Genomic DNA, 19,084 nt, shown 5'->3' on the forward strand with positions numbered 1-19,084 from the left:
GCTTTCTGCCTCTATCTCCTCTCCCTCTGTCTCTATCTATCTACCTCCCTCTCTCTCTCTCTCTCTCTCTCTCTCTCTCTCTGTCTCTCTATCGCTCTTAGCGCCTCGCTCCATTCCCTCTCTCTGCTTCATCTCTCTATCGCTCTACCTCTTTCTCCATTTCCACCCTGTCTCTTTCTATCTCCGTCTCTCCCTCTGATAAGTGGTGACGCAGGGGAGGGAATTGAATGATTTTGCGCTTCGTACTGAGCCTAACAAGAAGTCTTTCATTTCAGTTCAAATGTTCTGACCTATATAGGAATATTCAGAACTGCTTAGAACAAAAAAAAAAAAAAAGAAGAACATTCCCCCACTTTAAGCCATCAAATTTCACTTTCTGTGAATCTGCACATTTATAAGTGGAGTGGCTTCCAAGACGAAATAAAGCCACTCATGTCCCAGCGGTGTGGGAATTGTTTCAGCCCATCCAGTCTATGTTGCTCTTCTGGATCCTTGTCGCTTCTCTATTGCTTGTTTTTATCACAGCATCTACTAATCAAGTAGCTGTAAAGCTCGTGCTTTCACACTCAAAACATGAAGCAATCAGAAGGAAGAAAGAAGTCAGTGTCGTGATGAGATTGTTGTTGACGTGTGTGGTGTGTGTTTCCATCAACAGTTAGGACTTCATCCCTTTCTACCTTTCTCCATCTGCTTCCCACTACAGGTGAATAAGAAGAAAAAATACTTTCATCCTATCAATATGAAATATAATATACTGCATGTTGAATATGAACACAAATACAGAGTTTCAACACAACATTTAAATCAACAGTCAAGGACTTTTCAATTACTTTCAAGGTCTTGGTTGGTGTTGATCCAGACAGCTGAGGCATGCTGATGAATATGGCAGCTATATTTGAATAAAAATCAAGTACTTTCAAGGCCATCCATTCATTTCCCAACACCTTTAAGGACTTATATTATTATTTTCAAATCTCAGACTTTCAAGGATTTTCAAGGCCCCTGGCAACCCTGTACAGAAAGTCTTGTATTATGACTTTTATTTAGTTTTGTTATTAACATATTCATACTGCTGATATTTCATAAAGATGCACACATTTGCATATGAGATAGAACATTTTTTCTCACTGGAAAAAGTACATTTCTGTTTTGATATCAATGTCATTTTGAGAGAATGGCCATAAAAGCTTTTTTCATTTGCAGCTCATTTTGTGCTCGGTGTAGCTGATGCAGCTGGCAGAAAAACATATAAATTAACTATTTAAACTATTTACAGTTGTTTTGATGATTGTTCTGTATATTTTACAACTGCAAAAGTTACTAAATATTATATCTCAAAATTGACCAATCCAGACAAAATTGCCATTTTTACCTGTGGTGCCTCGCTTTAAATGGGGCAGGTGTTCCAACAAACAAAATGATACTTTTCTTTTTAGGATTTTTGGCTCCAACAGTAAGCATTATGTTAATGATTGCAAATATATTTGAGAAAAATACTGAACTCTGCACACGTTTTATGAAGGCAGGCAGGAAATGCACAAATTACCACCACGTTCCCATGGCAACGAAGTTAACAGCCCCCTTGAGTGGCTCACCCAGGCAGTCAGAGGGGCAGGCATGGGTGGAGGAGACGAATGTAAAAGAACATTGTTTACCCTCAGAAATGACAGAAACACTTTTGTTCCTTGTTGCATTTCCATTCCCCCAAAGACAGTGTTCATTTCTTTGTTGTTTTCATGCGCTGACTTCAGAAACTATCAATAGGCAGTATAAGAAAAAGGACACTAAGAAATTAACTGTTAGGGGACATGATGTCCAACTGTGGTTATTCAAGCAGATGAAAACATGTTTGGTATATTATATTAACCCTATTCTGTATTCTGTATGAGTCAAAATACATGTGGTCAACTTTTGATGAAACTACACACAATACTTTGACTTATTTAATTTGCCTTACTTTCTAATGCTGCATTGACTAGATATCACCAAATGTAAAGAATCTGACAATATATTTGCATCAGAATTAAATGGAATTAAAAATGTAATCTTAAAATTCCAGGGTGGAAAAAGAAAATGAGACCTCTAAAAAGTGTATTGAAGGCATTTCGATGCTTTGTAAGGTCTTAAATTTAGATAAGTGAATGTAAGACTCTTTCTGACTTTTTAAAAGCCCTGCAGATACCCAGCAGCCTGTTGCTTACAGCTGTGGCAGGTGGCTCCTCTGTAGCCGCTGTTGGAGCAGTTACAGTGGAAGGTGCTCCATGACTGGCTACATCTACCTCCATGTTCACAGTGACTGGGAGAACACCTGTGAGAGAGAGAGAGAGAGAGAGAGAGAGAGAGAGAGAGAGAGACTTATTTCCTTCAGAAGTCAAAAGTTCTCCACAAAGTTTCTCAAGGATGTCGGCGCAAAGAGGAACAATAGGCCTTCGGCACACCCGACTTCTCTGATGAACAGGTGTGTGGGAGGGACTTGAATGAAAGCAGACTCGAAATGAAAAGTCTACATCTTTGAAAGCCTTTATTTTACATGTCTACTGAAGTGCAGGTGTGTTCAGAGCAGTAGCTGGTTGGAAACATCCCTTTGTTGGCATCGTTACCTGACATTGCATCTTCAAGAGACAAAACTCTTGAACTCCCACCCAAACCATCTCTGAGAGAAAACAGACATATTTAACTTTTCTTTTTTTTCGTTTTTTCGCACCCCGAAAAGCAGCACTTTTTCTCATGATATGGAAACAATTCTTCCCTCCTTAGGCTCTGATCTGCTGTGTTCAAATGACAAAAGACCCATGACTCTCCTCCGCAATGCTGCCAGACAGTTTGATGAACATCTTCAGATCGTTCTCATTTCGCTGTAAAGTGGTAATCCGGAAGATCCTCGTTTTTGTGATTTTGTCTCCATCTTTGTTGCTCAGCGCTCATTTCTGCGATGTTTCTGCACTGCACTTCCCAGAGATCACCTGTCAATTAAACAGTGTCCAGTACTGTGACATCTTTTCCTTGGATTTTCTGTTGATGAAGTTTGAGTTTCTGTAGGTGGCGCTCCTTTCTTTGTCTGTTCAGCCATGGTGGCTATCGCTGCTCATGCTAACTACCCAGTTCTTCTTCTGTTTATTCCAAACAAACCAGAAATATAAAATGCATCTCTTCCAGAGGATTTTTCCCAGGAAAGACCTAGCAGACACCGGGTGTTTAGAACAACAAATGTAAGCTTTCATGAAGTGGCTATACGTTGAATCAATATTGCGTTATATTAATCGATGATGGTAGCAAAACACATTTATTTATATGAAGACGTTGCAGAGTATGACTAACTGAGGCTGCTTATGTTCTTTGTGTATGGATGAATGGCTTACAGTACTCCATTGTCAAGGGAAAGCTCTGAAACTGTCAGAAAGCTGAGCTCATCTCAGCCGGGGCTTCCCTCCTAGCTCTGCATTTCCGTGCTCTCACTGAACCATGGATCAATATGGATCACCGCAGAGAACATGGCTACACCCCGCGGCTTTGACCTCTGCACCCGTTACTATTGGCTGCTTGTAATGTTGGCGATACAGCGATTGAAGCTTATTCTATTGTTGCACTCATTGTAAGTCTCTCTGGATAAGGACGCCAGCTACATGCTCAAAATGTAAATGTGAATGTACAGTACAGCCTGTGACACATCCTCCTGCTGGCAGTGAGCTCAGTATGGCTACTGAGCAACACACACACACACATGCACATGCACGCATACACACACACACACAATCTTCCTCTGACAAAGCTAGGTATCCAGAGGGATGAAAGAAAAGAGGTAGGTCCTGAGGATTGAGGGATTAGGAAGCATGGATGAAGGAAGAGAAAGAAGCAGAGAGGGTGGGAGGGAAGAGGTGAGACGGAGGGCGGAGGGGGATGGAGGGAAGGATAGACGGAGGGAGCGGTAGCGAGATGGGGGAGGCAGTGACGGGATATCAACTGTATTTGGACGCTGAACCTGTGAAAATGAGGTCAGGGAACTGCGACTTAAGAAATAGAGACTGAGGAACAGCAACAGAGGAACAGACTGATGTGCTCTTCCATGTGGCCTAAAAAGAGTAATACCAGTCAGCATCAAGGGATGTCTGTCACTGTCTTCTCGTTGCCATGGTGATTTTGATAAACAAGAGGTTCAACTACTCCATGCCATTAAAATAGTAAAAAAACGATCCATTAGAAAGCATTGTGTCACGGCTCATTTTCACTATTTCATTTCAACATGTCTAATAGTTTTCATTTCGCATAAATTATTAAGCATGATTCCCTCTGTAAATGAATAGGGAGCCAAGCAGGGAATCGGAATAGCCTAACCAAACCTAAATTTGACAGTCCATCTTTTTCTACCGAACTCCAAAATACAACAGAAGAAGAAGGCTCTCTTGCTTTTTCACTACTTTATCTTCATAAGAAGAGCAGGTGGACAAACATATGTGCCCACATCCATTTCGCTTGACTTTTCAACATCCAGTGTGTCCACAGTAGAAGGCAAATGTTGGGAAGATTGAACTCGTAGTGGGTGGCTCTTTCCGCCAGCGTTGGTGGAGTTTACCGTCACTCTCCTATCGAAAACAATGAACATCTGGTCATCCACCGCATGCTGCCACATGCAGCCTCAAACAGACAGAGGCAGAAAAGAATGGGGAGATGTAAAACACAAGCCTTGGTCAAAGAGTGAACTGCACTGTAGCTTGTATCACTAGAGTATATCTACTATATATTTTCACGCGGCGAAAAGGACAGACTTCCTAACTTAGCCTACACTTTGTCCTCTGTAAGTCTCTGGAGGGCTTCTAGCTCGCTTTGCAATTTGCAATGCAATGTGACGGTGTGCTGTAGCGTGGCTTGGATCACAGGGCTGCTAGCTTAACTGAGAGAACAGGCTCGGTGGCTTATCTGAAAGTTTGTACTGTGGTGTGACAGTGTCCTGTACCGCAGCTTGGATCACAGGGCTTGTATCCAATCTCCCCGGTTTCTATTACTGCCTCTGGCTAAACCAACACAGCGCCGCACTGCCCCTGGTCTGCACACTATTACCGGGATAGGTAGAGTGCAATGTCCTACAAAGACTTCAAATAACTGCAGTCTGCTGAACAGCATGAGAGAGGGGAAGGGGAGGGAGGGGAGGGGGGGGGGGGTGTTGGGGGAGGCACACAGAGACAGAGAGAGGGAGAGGGAGAGAGAGAGAGAGGAGGTAGAGATAGAGGAGAGACGCAGAATGGGGGTTAGAAGGAGAGCGAAAGAGAGAGAGAGAGAGAGAGAGAGAGAGGGAGATGGTTAAGGTATGTATTTTTATCCTTTCAGTCGGCTCTACACCTGCTCCTGGACAAGTTGACACCTTCACACACACACACACACACACACACACACATAGAGGACAGGGTTTTGGAATGACAACAGCAGCGTGAAGGGCATTGTGTGTGTATGTGTGTGTATGTGCGTCTGTCCTTTTCATGCTGGGTCCGGTCACAGTGAGCAACAAACATGTTGTAAAGTCACTGGCTGACAGATAGGCAGGTAATAGACAGACAGACAGAAAGACAGCCAGACACAACATGGAGAGAGGAGCCGTTAGTGACCTGTGTTCCTCTTTATTTGTGTGTGTGTGTGTGTGTGTGTGTGTGTGTTTTGACAAGGTGTATTATTAAGTTGTCAGGAGTTTGACAGAAGCTAAGAGGTCAGAAACACTGCCGTCTGACAGCTTCATCTGTCTCTCTTCAAAACATACACAGACACACACTACACACAGACAGACAGAAACACTCATAGACACACACACACACAAGCAGGAGAGAGTTCGGGGGGTGCAAGGCTCTCCAAACGGCCGAAGGAGAGGCTTCAGAACCTTGAACAGCAACAGTTTCCTCCCAGACGGAAACTAAAGGTCTTTCTCAGTCTGCATTCTTGTCCCTTCTTGTGTCCTCCATGATGTGTTTTACGCAGAGGTGTGACCGAGTCAACTTTGCTCGAGTCCCAAGTCAGTCTTGAGGCACAAGTCTCAAGTCAAGTCTCAAGTCTCAATGTTGATTACCAAGTCATGTCCAAGTCAAGTCCATGTCATTAATGTCAAGTCTCAAGTCTAAATGTAGAACACAGAGTAAAGTCAGAACAAATCAAGAGTCCAGTATCAATTTAATATCTTAAAGAAAACTAAATATCTAGGACTTTTCAATGCAATATGGTTTTAATAGGATAAAAACTTGGTAAGAGCATCATGAGTTTGATTTCTATAATCAGTACCAACTTCAATAAATTCAGTCATTCCATACAAATTCAGAAAACAGAATTTAAATTCAGTTGTCTGCTGGAACAAATCTCATCACTTTCAATCGAAGTCATTTACACAAACACAAGATCTCAAGTCAAGACTTTAGAAACCTTTTCAAGTCATCAAAGTACAAGTCAAAGTCAAGTCCCAAGTCACCAGAACCCAAGTCAAGTCAAGTCTCAAGTCTTCTCCATGCATCAAGTCAAGTCTCAAGCAATTCAAACTGTGACTCGAGTCTGACTCAAGCACACAGCCCATCTCAAACTGTAAAGATGCACTCTCTGTTCTTGCATTCTTGATAAGTTTGTTCTCTCCAAGACGACTTGGGAAGAACGTTCACCACAAGGACACACGTATCAACTTGGCATTCCTGAATTTGATAATCACCTTAAATGAACTAGGAGATGAAACACGCCTGCCTCTCAGTACTAATTAATCCACTTAGTTGCATGTGAGCCTTTCAGTCTCTCCTTGGCAACTTTCCTCTGGAAGGCAGCTAGGCGGAGCCGGCGCGCTAAGCGGCCGCTGGCCACACAGTGAGAATAGGAATTTTGGATTAACGAATGGCTATCGGTGCTCTGTTTTCACCCTCGATTTCAAAGGGTGCCTCTTGTGCCTCGGGGGGGAGGGGGGGGGGTGCTTTTTCCACATGATTTTCCGCATTCAATACAACAAACAGTGATGTATCCGCCCCACGGAGATGGTTTAGATTTACACTGGGAACTTACATAACTGTGTGGATTATATGGAATCTGCCCTATCCTCCTCCAGAAATTTGCCATGAGAAAAAAAGCCTTACTCAGCCGGCTGTCAGGCGGTACATTTTGATATCTATCACCATTTTTCTTTGCATCCCTTTAATCTAAATGTAAGCTGGCACCCGGTGGATGCGGTACTTTGTATTCACCTCACATTCACCTCACCACCCATCTATTCCTTTAGTGGTGAATGTGTGTCAGCGAATTTTACATCTATCCACCTGTCTGTCTGAGTGCACTTTGGTATTAAGAACAGTGAATGTTTACGCTGTTCAAAGAAAAAATAATCATGCCACACATGCAGATACAAAGCAGAGGCAGAAATAAACATTAAATCACATGCATGAGTATGCACACAAAAATATGCCTGCATATGCAATAACCTTCTCTGAAATGAGAGGACAGCGATAAATGAGATTAGATTTTCCATCTAACTTTATATTGTATGGGCCGTGTTAAAACAGTTGTCTGGGAAATAGAGTTAGAATGTGATTTCCACACTTGTGCAACTGGACTGGAGTGAAACTGAAATGGAAAAAACTCACAATCTGAGTTGCTTGTTTCTATACAGTGGTCACAGATCCCAAAATGATTGTGGAAGCCACTCTGAACCATAGCAACACATACTACAGAAGAACATCACTATAACAATAAAGTTAATGAACTGAAATACCATAAGAAAATGAAAAGGGTTTGGTGTCACAGTTCACCATCCTGTGCATGTTTGCCTGGGTAGCATTAGTTTGCTTTGCTTTTAGGGACATGCAAATAAAAGGTTTGGGATCTGCAGGGACTTTGGCTCAGAACAAAATCAATCAGATGGTGCTTTTGGGGACTGACCTGTCGATGATGCCACACATATCGATCTGCAGGTGGCTGTAGTTTCCCAGCAACCTTTGCTGCACCTTGATCAGGTCAACGGGTTGGTTGTCCACAGTCAAGAGACGCATACAGCCCTGAAACACCTTAAAGGAGTTCCTACACTCCAGACTGCTCTCCTCTGCAGGACAACCTGAGGAGGGAACCACAGGACAACAATCAACTAATGGATGGTCTGCAACTTCTTTTTGTCTTGATGCTGCTTTCTTGGCTGGCTCTCTACTGAAAAGATACTCTTAATTTACATGATTAGTTTACATGATTGTTCACATCCAATTGACCAATCTCAGCCAAGACTGATGCGTGGGTATTGTTCAAATTTTTATTTATAAGAAAAAATCAGTGGTGCTGCTGGAGACAGCACAGTTCAACTGAGGAGGAGGAGGAGGATGAAAAGGCGAGTCATTGCCTATACAGCAGTCAGACCAACTTTGTGTTTGTTATGGTGGTAAGAGGTTGTGTCCTTTCCAGACAGCGTCTGTCTCACTGGATTGTAGATATTATTTCCCATGTATACAGAGCTAAGAAGCGCTTCCTGTTATCTGGGGTGAAGGGCCACTCTACCAGGAGTGTCTCCCCTTCATGGGCAGTTTTGAGATGGGTGCCCTTGGATGCTATTTGTGCCGCAGCGTCTTGGGCTTCACCATGCACATTCTCAAGATTCTACAGAGTAAATGTCACCGCTCCCCATCCATTGGGTGCGGTCATTTCGCTGAGGATCTGCTTCACCTTTGTGAGGTTTGCCCTCGCGACTCTGTTGTTATGAGTCATCCAGTGTCATGCACTGCCTCTGGCAATAAGGACGGATACAAAAGTGAACAAGAGTTATGGATGTAACTGCGGTTCTATGAATCCTGGATGACCGCCAGAGTTCTTCATTGCTTGGAATCTTATGAACTCCTTTCAATTTTGTAGGAGCTGTTTTCTGGATGAGTTATGCTCTCTGTCAGCCGATGTCATTCTGGGTCAATAGTGATTGAGTTGGTATAAATTCTTGACCTGCACATGCACGAGACGCAAGATATAGAAGTGTTATGCACTGCCTCTCGCGGCCATCCAGGATTCATAGAACCGTAGTTACATCCATAACTCTATTTACTATAGGGGTTATAACTCACTGTGATTTACTATAGGGTTTAAAACTTACTGTGATTTACTATAGAGGTTAAAACTCACTATAATTTCTATTCACCATATGGTGACTGTGTTCTAGTATTCATTCAGGTTAGGCGAATTGTGATTTGTGCTGTTAGTTGGAACAGTGCTGCTCAAGGCCAAGCTCTGAACATGTGATCAATTGATTTTTTTATTTTATTTACACACTGTGGACAAGGACATATGTAGGGTGTCTATATGTGTATATCTATGTTTGTATTTGTGTGTGAGTGTACAAGGGTGTGTGTACATGAGTTTATAATGTGTGTATTTATGAGGATACGTGTGTGTGCAGAAGGTTCCATAGCTGATCACAGAACATGCCACGACAGCAGAACAGTATTGCATAGTAGAGAAAGGAGAGGAGAAAATGAGGGAGAGGAGATGGAACTAGAGGAAAATGAAAAGGAGAGGTGATGGGAGAGAAAGGAAAACATCGAGAGAGGAAGAGCAAATGGATAAGAGGAAACAGGAGGGGAGAGAGGAGAGAGGAGAGAGGAGAGGGACAGCTTGAAGGGAGGAAAAAGTCAAAGAGAATCAAGAGAGGAGGAAGAGGGGCCAGAAGAGAGAGCAGAGAAGAGAGAGAGACAGGAGACTGAGAGACAAAGCAGCTTTATGACTTCGTCCCTCTCTGGGTGGCACTAAACCTCCAGAGGAGGTCTGCAGATGATATTATTACCTGAGCACCTCCATGAATTTTAACCCGTCCAGAACAACCATGTCAGCAATTTTCCCAAACTACCACAGTAAAAACTTCAGCTGAAATTTAAAACTTTCTAGGGGTTTTTTGTGTGTTTTTTGGAGAATAATCTAGGGTAGGACTACCTGCTTGTTTCATTTGAATCTGCAGCATCACATGGCTAATTTCTGTGCTGTTTTTGACTGGGAACTGATCATTTCACCACTGATACAACTGATCGATTTTGTGTTTTGATAATGTCAGCTTGTTAGGTATCTAGCCTAACCTCATTTATCTGGTCAGCTAATCATCTCTGCTTTATTGTTAACACATCTGATTTGTGTATTTGCTAACATATCTAGTAGAAGCTAGCATTAGTAGGCTAGTAGTTACATGTTAAAATGAACATTGGTTGCTTTGCTAAATTAGCCTGCTGGCTAGTTAGCTAGCTAACAAAGCTAAAAACCAACTGTTTTGGGTTAACTGAGCTGCTCTAACAACTTGTTAGAGCAGCTCAGTTAACCCAAAACAGTTGGTTTTTAGCAAATTTAAGTTACGTAGCCTCTACTCCAAAACACTTTTTAGTGTTTTGGAGTAGAGGCTACGTAACTTAAATTTGGAAACAAATCTACCTTATCAGACTATTCATTTTTTCATTTTCATTTTTTTTTTTTCAGGTACCTCTGGTAATATTTAAACAGATTGGATTGATCTGTACAATAATGGATGTTGTGAGGTAGCTATCACATTCCTAATGGGAAAAAATATTTTAACACAAGAATTCACAAGATTTAGGCTACATTTTAGAAACAGTAAACATAATGCAGGTGTTCCTCTCTTACCACCGAAGAAGAGGTGACTTCCTGTGGTAATAGGAAATGAGATGCTGGTGTGAGCGCTGGCTCCTTCATCTTTATCCACTGTCATGCTCAGACGATCTTGTCTGGACCTCAGCTCCACAGAATGCCACTGACCGTCATTCAGACCCGATCCTGGGAGCACATACACACACACACACAGACTTCTGGTCAGCAGATCAGGATCAAAACTTGACTACAGGATCCTGCCAGCATTGTGGATCTGTATGGGTTTAAGGTTATGGTTAGCGGTGGGTTGGGTGTTATGGGTCTGACTGACCTGCGCTGAGCTCCAGCACGGCCCTTCCAGCTTTATGGATCTGTAGGCGGAGCCTGGCCTCACTCAGATACAGACAGACCCTGCCCTCCTGCTGGGGGAGGTCAAAGGTCAACAGCAGCCCCGCCTTGTTCCACGTCCGGAACTGCAGAGCCACGGAGACGACCCCCGATGACCACGCTGTCATTCCCGGCAACTGGAGGAAGCTCTGGGAGCCAGTGAATGTCACAGCAACCGAAACTAGCTCAGCACAAGAAAAGGTCACATTACCCTGAGAAAGAGACAGAGAGAGAGAGGGAGAGAGAGAGAGAGAGACAGAGGGGAGAGATGGGAGAGAGAAATGATTATGAAAGAGATAATAAAACATGAATATTCATTAGTTGCAGAGGCTGAGTTGGTGTGACCTGATGTCAGAGAGGTCTCATCAGCAAGTCTCTGAAAAAGGACACCTGTATTACCATATTGATATTAGCTGAACAGCTAAATTAAGCTTCTGAAGAGCAAACTGGAAGCATCAGTGTCACACAGCTTGGCAACAGCTTTTGCACCCACTTCCCCTGTGTGTTTCACATCTCCTGATGCCAGCGCCGCGAGAACAAAATGGATGTAATGCACAAATAAATGAACACATCAGACTAGGATAATTATTTTGGGACAGGTTACAGTTCGGTCCAAGGTTCAGAAGCATTAGCACATGAATGAAACTTTCCAACAGCATATTACACACACAGTGACCTGTCAACCCTATCATGAACTGAACCCATAACAACAGTAGTGTACTATAGTTCTGGGAGGTGGTCATAAAACCAACATTATAACCTATTCATGAGAATATACTGTATCTGTAGGAAAATATGTTATTTTATGTAGACTACTTATTATGTAATCGGGGAGGTCACCTATACAACACATTGTGAGGCACATATTACATGGATTCACTTTGTACTGCAAACGCACACAAGGCAACCTTGACTGTGATGATTAATATGTTATCAGAAAGTGTTAGCTGTTGTTTGTTCTCTCTCTTTCTCTTCTCTCCTCTTTATCCCCCCTCCTTCTTCTCCTCCTCTTCATCCTCCTCTGCCTCCTTTCTCCCTCTTTCACTTTCCTCCTTCTCTATGCCACTTCCTAGGTTTTTTTTTTTTGCTGTGGGCTTTGTAAAGATGTGGATGTGATGGCACTGGTGATGATAATGAGGGAGATAACGCTGATGCCGCTGATGACAATGACCATGATGATGAGTACGAAGATTAAGACGATGATGATGCAGATGATGATAATGATGATGAAAATAATGATGATGACAGTGACCATTAGGAAGATAATGACAGTGATGGGGATAAGGAAGAGGAAGGAGGAGGGAGGAGGAGGAGGAAAATAAGTCTGAAGTGAACAAAATTGATCCATCACCTTGTTTTGAAGGTTCACCTCTCGGTAGAATTTTAATATGGTTGCTGATAAGCAAGGTTAACAACTGGGCAACGACAGCACAAACATAACAGCTAATCGTGTCTTTTTTAACAAACAGAAGATTTTAGACATGTCGTTCACTGCTACACTGTTTTGCACAATAGCCTGAAATAAAAGCCACCCACCCCCACATGCATGCTGACCTATGGTGTTTCATGTATGTTGAATAATTGAATGGTATGGAGGCAGAGAGTTGAACATCAAAACCTTTCATTCCCTGCTCACAATTCCAAGGTCACTATACAGCTCACTATATACACCGCAGATAGATGCACATTATCTCACTAGACAAGGTAAATACAGCTCACAATATACAGTACTGATAACACTGATAGAGGCACAATGGTGGATGCACAATATCCCACCATACACATTGTATTGTATTGTCATGTATTCCAACATACTCAGAAACACACATGGTGCACAACAACAATAATTTCATAGTCATATCTGTTGGGTTATCATAGGTAGCCTTACCATTACAGAAGCCTTGTCCTATAGCCACCACACTGTGAACTAACTTATCTCTGCAGTAACCTATTTGTCATTCTGTCAGATTACCACAGTGATAAAGCTAAAGCCACAGTAACACACTGTAAACTCACTTACCACCACAGTAACCTGGTGGTCGTTCTGTTTAGCCAGGTCAATCAGGTTGAGGCCGTTGTAGATCAGGTTTTCCAGGCAGCCGTGGAAGTTCCTCTTGGAGAGGACTGGCTTCTGAAATCCATGGCTCTGGACGGCTCCCAGACTCAGCTGCGTGTGAAAACAAAATATGCTCAGGGCCTCGGGTATAAATACCTAAATGAAAGGCAATGCTTTACAGGGATTTTTGGAGCAGCTGGAAGAAGAAGAGGTGCTGTTAGGCACAATGCAAAACCAATCATCAAGTGTAATTCCTCCACCAGGCAATGCAGTTCTAATACTGGTATGAATGAAGATTACATTTTTAATATTAATATTTGAATTAATAATTTAATTAACTGTTATGCAGTCGCAAGTGTGCCTTTATCAGGTATTTAACAATGACTTTTAATGTGACTTAGCCAATCAGAAACAGGAGCCATAATTATGTATTTTGATAAACACTATAATACAGTGTCAACAATTTTGCAGTAATCCTGAGGAGATTAGAAATAACAAACCATGCGCCTGTGTGTATGTGTGCGCCTGTGTGTATGTGTGTGTGTGTGTGTGTGTGTGTGTGTGTAGTCCCCCCCACCTGGTGAATGTCCCAGTGGCTGAACTCTGCTGGGATGTGAACCTGCTGGGTGTTTTTATCCACGGTGAGGTTGAGGTGAGCGCTGAGCCGCTCCACCTTCACATGGTGCCAGTGCTGGTCGTCCAGCAGGCTGCCCACAGAAACCAGATGCTGGCTGCCAGGGGACAAACTCATACCTGGAGCACGTGAGGAGGAGAGGAGGAAGAGGAGGAGGAGGAGGTGAAGATGAGAAGAACAATCAATGTTGTCAGTTGTACTCTCCAGATCATGTAAGAACCCTACCTTATCTAGACTACCTGCTGAGGAACTTTTCATTTTTCTAACGTCTACAAACTCTCTTCTATGTCAGAATAAAAAAAAAAAAAACTCAAGGTCAGCCTGAAAATGTTGTAAGGAGATCAGTTTATACCTCCGCTTTTCCCTTGCAAGAAAAGTTAACCAAAGTGTCTGTGTTTGATATATCAAAACACAGCGAGACATGGAAATGTAACAGCTTTAGCGCAATATTTTCATCTTTGTCTCAAACAGGGAGCAGATCACCGAGGTCACCCTGCACTCATTAGAGAGCACTGGATATCTGTATGCTTGCAGGGAGGAGGACCATGCCCAATAAATGATGATGCTGCAAAAAGATAGCAGGACATAATTAATGACAGACCAACACCAGCAGGTCCAAATTACTGGATCCATCTCTGCATCCCTAAAGTGTTGGGAGAGGGGAGAGTTTCTGCTGACAGAAGGAGCGATACAGCAGAAAAAAAGCTAGATACACTCAATCATTAAATATGAAGGAGATTCTTTTCAAAGGAAGCAACGTCATCCAGAGATAGATAGATAGATGGAGTGAGAAAGAGAGAGAGAGAGAGAGAGAGAGAGAGAGATTATGGACCTTATGTCCAGGCTTTCATTTCAGCCCATTTAGTGAGATGACATATTTGATTACAGCTTGAATGAGTGGGAAGAGGGGGGAGAGATCAATACGAGCGGTCTGAGGGCAAACAAACATAAAAACACTTTCCTGACTTTCATTCATGAAACTCTTTCTCCTTCTCTTCCTCTCTGTCAGTCTTTATTTCCCTCCCTCGTTCCCTCTCTCCTTGGCTGCGTGGCCCGCTCGAGTCCCACAGCAGATGTGAGGGAGGAGACTCCGTCTGAGAGAGACAGAACTCTGCCGTCCTTATTGTCCACCTGGAAGACGCATGGCTCTGTAACACCGCAATAACTGCCCCATTTATCCACGCTGAATGGAGTTAGATTGAATGTTCTTGTCTTAAAGGTGCAGCGTCTGTGTTGAACACTACTTTCCAGGAGTCTACCTTTCCAGACAGCTCCCCGAGGCAATATCACCTAATCATATTCTGTCTGCTATTCCATTACAGCTCTTCGCTGCGAGTCTAAATCTGTTTATGAAGGACGACAATGACAGGTCTTATCAGGAGACAGACTGTTATAATTGTTTCAGCATTTTATTCTCGCGCGACGCTAGTACTTGAAATACAGCTCGACTGTAAAAATAATGTACATTCTCTAAACTAATTCTCAGCTTGGGTCACGGGGGGGAAGTGAGGTATTACCATAAAACATCTTGAGAAAAAGGAAGAAGTACACTGATGTTCTGGCAAGAATATAACTGCTGTCTCCGGGCTTTCTCTCTCCCTCTGGTGGTCAATCATTCAGATTTGCCTTTCCTCTCTTGTATTGTTTGTAGCTCATCAACTTTGTAATATGAGTCACACACTGCCACTGTACAAAAGAAGTCAGCTGCAGGCTACCTATTGTAGAGGAAGGGAGTGCAGTACAGTATTGGTGGCTATCTCAGTTGATATGAGTGTGTGGCTTCCCTGAAAATGCCTAGGCTGCTGACTGAACTTCTTATGAGACTGTAACGGACTCTCCTGGAGGCTCACTGTAAATCACTATAGGGAGCTGCACCAAAAGTTAACCATGGGGGGAAACATCTTATAAGAACTAAACAGAGCATTATATTGTGTTGAAAATCATCCTGCAGCACCCACAGTTACATAAGCAAGAGCTGTACACATTTTGTAACTTCTGAGGGAAAAGGCTTGGGTAAAAGGCTGTGGAACTACATTCCTTCACCGCAAGGAGCGGACCAAAATGATTGCGCCTTTTTTCTGGTGCGTGACAGCACTAGCCAAAGACGTTAGCTAGTATAGGTTTACTAGTAAGCGGTTAATGCTGTTGGGGTCATCACTAAAGAAGGAGTTCAAATGAGCGACTGCCTCCGAAATGTTAGCTTTGCATGGGAAGTTCCCCACTACGTATTTCGAAGATTCCAAATTAGGAAGTTATGCCTTATTTGGAATGAACCAATACTGGGTAGTGGTAAACGTAAATACATTTAATCATACATTTTATCGACTGAATTCCACCAAAATCAGGCAGAGGAATAAATATCACTTGAGTCTATCAAGTAATCTGCCATGTACTGGAATAGACAGGAGAGAACCGGAGCCAGGCGTGCATTACATCGACTTCTGCTCCTAATAGACAAAGTGGGATAAAGTAAGTAAATGCAATAATGACCACAACTCATAGTGTTCTATTCACTATGCCAACTGACACACTTTATGACTTGGGCATGTCTTTGTAAGCTAACAGCACTCAGCAGAAGCCTGGGGGAAGCTCTGGTCGAGGCTCTTGTTGCTCTGTGAGATCACTGAAACCCTCTTTGAGCGTGCTTTTCATCATACTATAAAGCAAGGAATCTCTGTCTGTATGTGTGTCCTTCGCATATCTCAAGAACCGTTTGTCCGATCGACTTCACACTTGGCGGGTGTATTGCTGGGGACCCAAAGACGTGCAGTGTCGGATTTGGTGCAATTTGGACACGCGACACGTTCAATATTACTAAACTGTGAATAAACAAGCGAACAGCGCTCTGTGCAGCAGCGGGGCGAACGGGCACTGCACTAGTTTGCTAAAACTTGAAAAACTGTAAACCTCTAGCACCGAAAACATACCCAGCTCTCAGCACTGTTAGGAACAAGCAACGGCATGTCCTCCTTACTATTGAAAATAATAAAAAATGGAAGCCAGCCCTGTAAAGACAGGCTTCAGCTGGACATGCAGCTCGCCCTGTCTGCCTCTCTGACACCACCTTAATTTAGTCGGCTATACTTAACACCCCTTGCCCAGAATGCACTGGAGCAGGACGCACTAACCCTCGACGTATTTACTGCTGGGGTATTAGAACTTCCCAGTGACAGTTAAGAATTGAACTGAATTATGAACCAGTGGGCTACATTATAGCAAACTGACATTTTGATGAATGTAAAGCAGAGAGGAAATGAGATGGTTTTGGATAGCAGACATAAATCTTAATGAGCCAGCCAATTTATTCCTACTGGTTGGACAGCCACAGGCAGATAGAGTGGGCATAACTGTCTAGTCGTTGCATTTATTTATTTGTCTGTCTGTCTGCCTGCTTGCTGCCTGCCTATCTGTCTATCTGTCTATCTATAGATAGACAGGTCTATCCATCTATTTCCATTCATTCATTTTGTCGTCTCGCAAAGCTCGTCTCGCAAAGACAAGCATGTCCGCTCTGGGTCAGCACTTTACGTGTGTGTTTTTATAAGCTACACTTGTCCCTGATGCTCAGTGTTAGCCATCATTAGCCATCTCTAGCTCCTCTGCCTCAGCCAGCTTGTTTTCCTCATGACGGGACGGGGTTGGGATTAGGGCTGCACGATACTGGAAAAAACTGACATTGCAATATTTTTTTTTTCTGCGATATATATTGCGATGTGAAAAAATACAGGAATTTTCACCAAATGACTTGAATAGCTCTATCAAGCCTTGTCTCTTTAAGAAGGTGGCCTTGTGGGTAACCTGCACGGGTGACGTGGTAGGAAGTGAGTGTGTTTTGAGCCGCAGCCAGAGTGAGTTGCAGGATGCTAAGTGAGGTAAGTTACCATAGTTAGCAGGAAAAGAGCTTAGAATGTCACCGAGAGGCCGTGCATTATGTTCGCTGCTGTACTGAAATAAAGTGCCACTTCTCCACTGCAGAGTTGGGCCGGACTCTTAGTAAAAAGCTTGTTACCAGCTACGAGCCAGGCTAAGCTAAAATAGGCTAGCACAACACCAGAGGCTTCCCAACTATGGTTCGGAGCCGCGAAAGCTGGAAAGGTAACATGCGCTACTCTTATAACAAACCCTTAAATCGGAGTAAATTATGTTATATCAGACAGACTTCTCTTATAGATTAGTCATGGAAAATGAGAACCGTGCGAGTTTTCCTTTTGTATCAAGCAGCAAAAAAGTTGTAGCATGACGTGTTTGAGTTAATTTGCCTTACTTGACATCGCACGTCCCGCGATGTGACTATTGCGCATGCGCACATCGCGATGACAATGCTGAAACGATATATCGTGCAGCCCTAGTTGGGATGCATCACTGTTAAAGAGAGGCCAGGGACGGACGGGATCAGGTTGCCAAATGGGGGAGATAAGTATGAAAAGCCTCAGAGAATCTCTCACACTCTGCTGTGGACAGAAGATTCAACTCAATCTAAATCTTCAGGTTCTGCTCTGTTCTGTTGTGTACTGCTCTTTTCTGTTCAGCTATATTCTGTTTTGTCTTATTCTGTTCTCTTCTGTTCTGCTATATTCTGTTTTGTCTTATTCTGTTCTCTTCTGTTCTGCTATATTCTGTTTTGTCTTATTCTGTTGTCTTCTGTTCCATTATATTCTGTTCTGCTCTGTTTTCTTCTGTTCTCTTCTGCCGGACTCTCGAGCCAATAGCTGACTGTGGGAGAGCATGCTGTGGCTCAGGCTGGATGCTCCAAGCTATTGATCTAAATTACACCGTCTGCAGACTGCAAACTCCTAGGAGAGTGGGAGGGAAGGGGGGCAAGAGAGAGAGAGAGAGAGAGAGAGAGAGAGAGAGAGCGAGAGAGAGGAGAAAAACAAAGCATGCAATTGAAAAAGGCAAATAATCGCCTTTGAAAAAAATCTAGCAGGGGGAGAATTGGGGCGACATATGAGAAAGGCTGTGATAAATAACAATGGAGAAAGAGGAAAATAGAGAAGGCAGGAAAAGAAAGGGTAGGGGGCAGGGAAACGGAGAGAGCTAGAGTGAAGAAAAGAGAGTTAGGTGGCAGGATGCAGTGACAGCGGAGTGACTGAGGCGGAGCAGGGGATGTTTTTTTTTTCAGTGTCGCTCTATTGCTGGATAAGCACAGCTCCTCCTAATCTCTGCTCTATTATAACAATGGGTGGCGTTTATTTTCCCTCCTCTGAGACCCAGAGTTCCACTAGTAGTTTGTTGACTATCGACTCTGGTCTAGCAGGGAGATGTGACAGACGTCATCCAGGGAGCTGATCAGAGGGTGACAGGTTTTGCAGATGACACCGCTCTAAGGCTGACAGACAATACCTGCCATCAGGGAATGAGGAGGCTCAACTAAACTAGAGCTGTAAACTCTGGAGGGAGGGGTGGGTGGAGGTGGGGATGTAGAGAGAGACAGGGATGGAGGG

At 43.2% G+C, this 19,084-nt stretch overlaps 1 protein-coding gene across 1 annotated transcript in view; it reads right to left on the reverse strand.

Moving 5' to 3' along the window:
- The window catches only part of LOC139925838 (contactin-associated protein-like 4), a 61,855-nt gene that overhangs the window by 23,646 nt on the left and 19,125 nt on the right, over positions 1-19,084 (reverse strand). The window contains exons 5-10 of the mRNA XM_071917330.2: positions 13,584-13,759; positions 12,971-13,117; positions 10,895-11,162; positions 10,600-10,749; positions 7,885-8,056; positions 2,202-2,308 (exon numbers count right to left, since the gene is read on the reverse strand). Coding sequence (XP_071773431.2) covers positions 2,202-2,308; positions 7,885-8,056; positions 10,600-10,749; positions 10,895-11,162; positions 12,971-13,117; positions 13,584-13,759 — 1,020 coding nt within the window. The remainder of the gene's footprint in view (positions 1-2,201; positions 2,309-7,884; positions 8,057-10,599; positions 10,750-10,894; positions 11,163-12,970; positions 13,118-13,583; positions 13,760-19,084) is intronic.

Source organism: Centroberyx gerrardi, chromosome 9 (assembly GCF_048128805.1).
Source record: "Centroberyx gerrardi isolate f3 chromosome 9, fCenGer3.hap1.cur.20231027, whole genome shotgun sequence".
Lineage (NCBI taxonomy): Eukaryota > Metazoa > Chordata > Actinopteri > Beryciformes > Berycidae > Centroberyx > Centroberyx gerrardi.